The following is a 2,500-nucleotide window of genomic DNA, read 5'->3' on the forward strand; positions in this document are numbered from 1 at the left end:
ATATATATATATATATATATATATATATATATATATATATATATATATATATATATATATATATGTGTGTGTGTGTGTGTGTGTGTATAGATATTTCTTCATCTTAGTTTATTTATTATATTATTATTATTATTATTATTATTATTATTATTGTTATTATTATTATTATTATTATTATTATTATTATTATTAATTTATTATTTTATTTTATTTTTTTGCTGTGATAATATAGTTGCAATGAAACGTAAAATTGATACTTATTACATAAATTATTTTCTGGAACATTTCTCGCTTGTAATACAATTTTATAATAACGAAAGAGTATGAAAGGAGGAAAGAGCTCCATTGTAAAGCCAACCTCGCTATAAGGAAGCAAGATTTAGTTCCATAATGATGACAGTAACTGGAGTGATGATGCTAATTTGACTTCACTGCTTCACTGATGATGCTTCGTCCAGATTTGTCGTTTTTTCTTCATTTATTATTATCTTTTTTCTTTTATGCAACGCGATATTGGCAACAATGTCGTCTCTCATTATCTCAATTTTTTTTTTCTTTTTTTTTTTTTTTTGTCTTATCAAATCACTTTTCTTTTTGCGATCGTCATCCTTGTCACAGTTCTGCGGTTTCCTTTGCGTGTCGCTGTGATTAGGCTCAGATCTCTTCACTATCATTAGTATTATGATCATTATTATTAGTGTTGTTGTGTTTTTTTGTTGTTGGCGGTGTTGTTATTATGATTATCGTCATTGTTGTTGATGTTGTTTTGCTATTAATATTGTCATTATTATTGTTATTGTTATGATGATGATCAACAAAATTATAAACATTATTATCATTATTACTATCTTTATGATCATAATCATAACAACAGGAGCAGCAGCAGTAATAACAACAACAATAATAATGATAATGATTATCATAATGAAAATAATATGTAATGATAATGATGATAGTAATAGCTATTATCACATTTTTCTTATTACTGTCATCATTATGATTGTCATTATTGTTATTATTATTATTATCCTTATTATTATTATTACTATCATTATTATTATCATCATTATTATTATCTTTATTATTATTATTATTATTATTATTGTTATTATTATTATTATTATTATTATTATTATCATCATCATTGTAGTCATTGTTGTTACTGTTGTTATTATTATTGTTATAATAATTATTATTGCCATTATTATTGTTATTGTTGTTACTATTATTATTATTATTGTTACTATTATAATGATTATTATTATCATTATCACTGTTATTATTATCATTATTATTATCATGATCATTATTATCATTATCATTATTATCATTATTATTATTATCACTATTATTATCACTATGATGATGGTTATGATTGTTACTTTTCTTATTATTATTATCATAATCGACATTGTCCTTATCATTATTATTGTTATCATTATAATGATAGTGATTTTGATAATGGTAATAATAATGATGATAATGATAATAATAATAATAATGATGACAATGATAATGAAAATAAAACCGATAATAATGATAATAATACTATTATTATTATTGCTGTTATTATTGTTATTACTATTGATACTTTTATGGTTACTATCATTATTGTGATTATTTATATAATAATATTTAATATTATGATATTCTTAAACTTATTGTTATAATAACAATTATTGTGATCATAATCATTAGCGTTATCATTATCATCATAAGAATCATCATAATCATTGCTATCATCCTTATCATTTTCCTTATGATTCTTATCCTCCTCATCAAGATTCTCTCTTCTAGCGCCATTATCTTAACACACCACCCTCTGATAACCATCAAACCTAGCACTCTAACATCTAACACCCTCCCCCCCGTCACCATCTTGCAAAAACGCCACCACGTCACCATCAACAAAAGCTGATCTGTTGTTCCAAAGCATAAAAGAGTTCAGTGAAGAGTTGTCCACGCCCGCTCACGGTTGCCTCTTCCCCTCGTTTGCTCCAGGTGGGCGGCCCGTGGGCGTGGGGGCTATCCTGGGGAAGGAGAGCGGCTCTGACCACACAGGGAGGCGGAGATGCAGGCCGGGAAAGCAGTGTGAGCAGCCAAGGTGGGTGGGGAAGGGTCGCTGTTTGGAATGTGGATGTCGGGTGCAGGTGGAGGGACGTGCCAGGGTGTAAGTGTACTGCATATAAAGGCATACACATACGGTGGAAATGTAGGGTTTTTGCTGTAGTCAGAATGTTAGGGCCATTTAATTTCGTCCATTGGTGTAAATGTCTATTAAGCTGCTTATTATCATTAGTAGTAGTATTACTATTAGTATTAGTGTTAAAATACTAGGGCAATTTCTTACATCAAAGTATATATGAAAGACAACAGACTGAAAACCGTTACTTACCCAGATATCAACCTCAGATGAAACCACGAGTTGAGGACCCGAAAGAAAACCCAACGCATTAGGACGAATAACGAAACCGTCATTGACTCCGAACCCCCCTTTTCA

The 2,500-nt window shown here is 29.0% G+C and overlaps 1 protein-coding gene across 2 annotated transcripts in view; it reads left to right on the forward strand.

The window, feature by feature from the left end:
- The window catches only part of LOC113814026 (glycoprotein-N-acetylgalactosamine 3-beta-galactosyltransferase 1), a 22,270-nt gene that overhangs the window by 14,856 nt on the left and 4,914 nt on the right, over positions 1-2,500 (forward strand). For both annotated transcript variants that reach the window (XM_027366098.2, XM_070132881.1), the window contains exon 3: positions 2,002-2,104. In XM_027366098.2, coding sequence (XP_027221899.1) covers positions 2,002-2,104 — 103 coding nt within the window. The remainder of the gene's footprint in view (positions 1-2,001; positions 2,105-2,500) is intronic.

This window comes from Penaeus vannamei, chromosome 18, assembly GCF_042767895.1.
Source record: "Penaeus vannamei isolate JL-2024 chromosome 18, ASM4276789v1, whole genome shotgun sequence".
Lineage (NCBI taxonomy): Eukaryota > Metazoa > Arthropoda > Malacostraca > Decapoda > Penaeidae > Penaeus > Penaeus vannamei.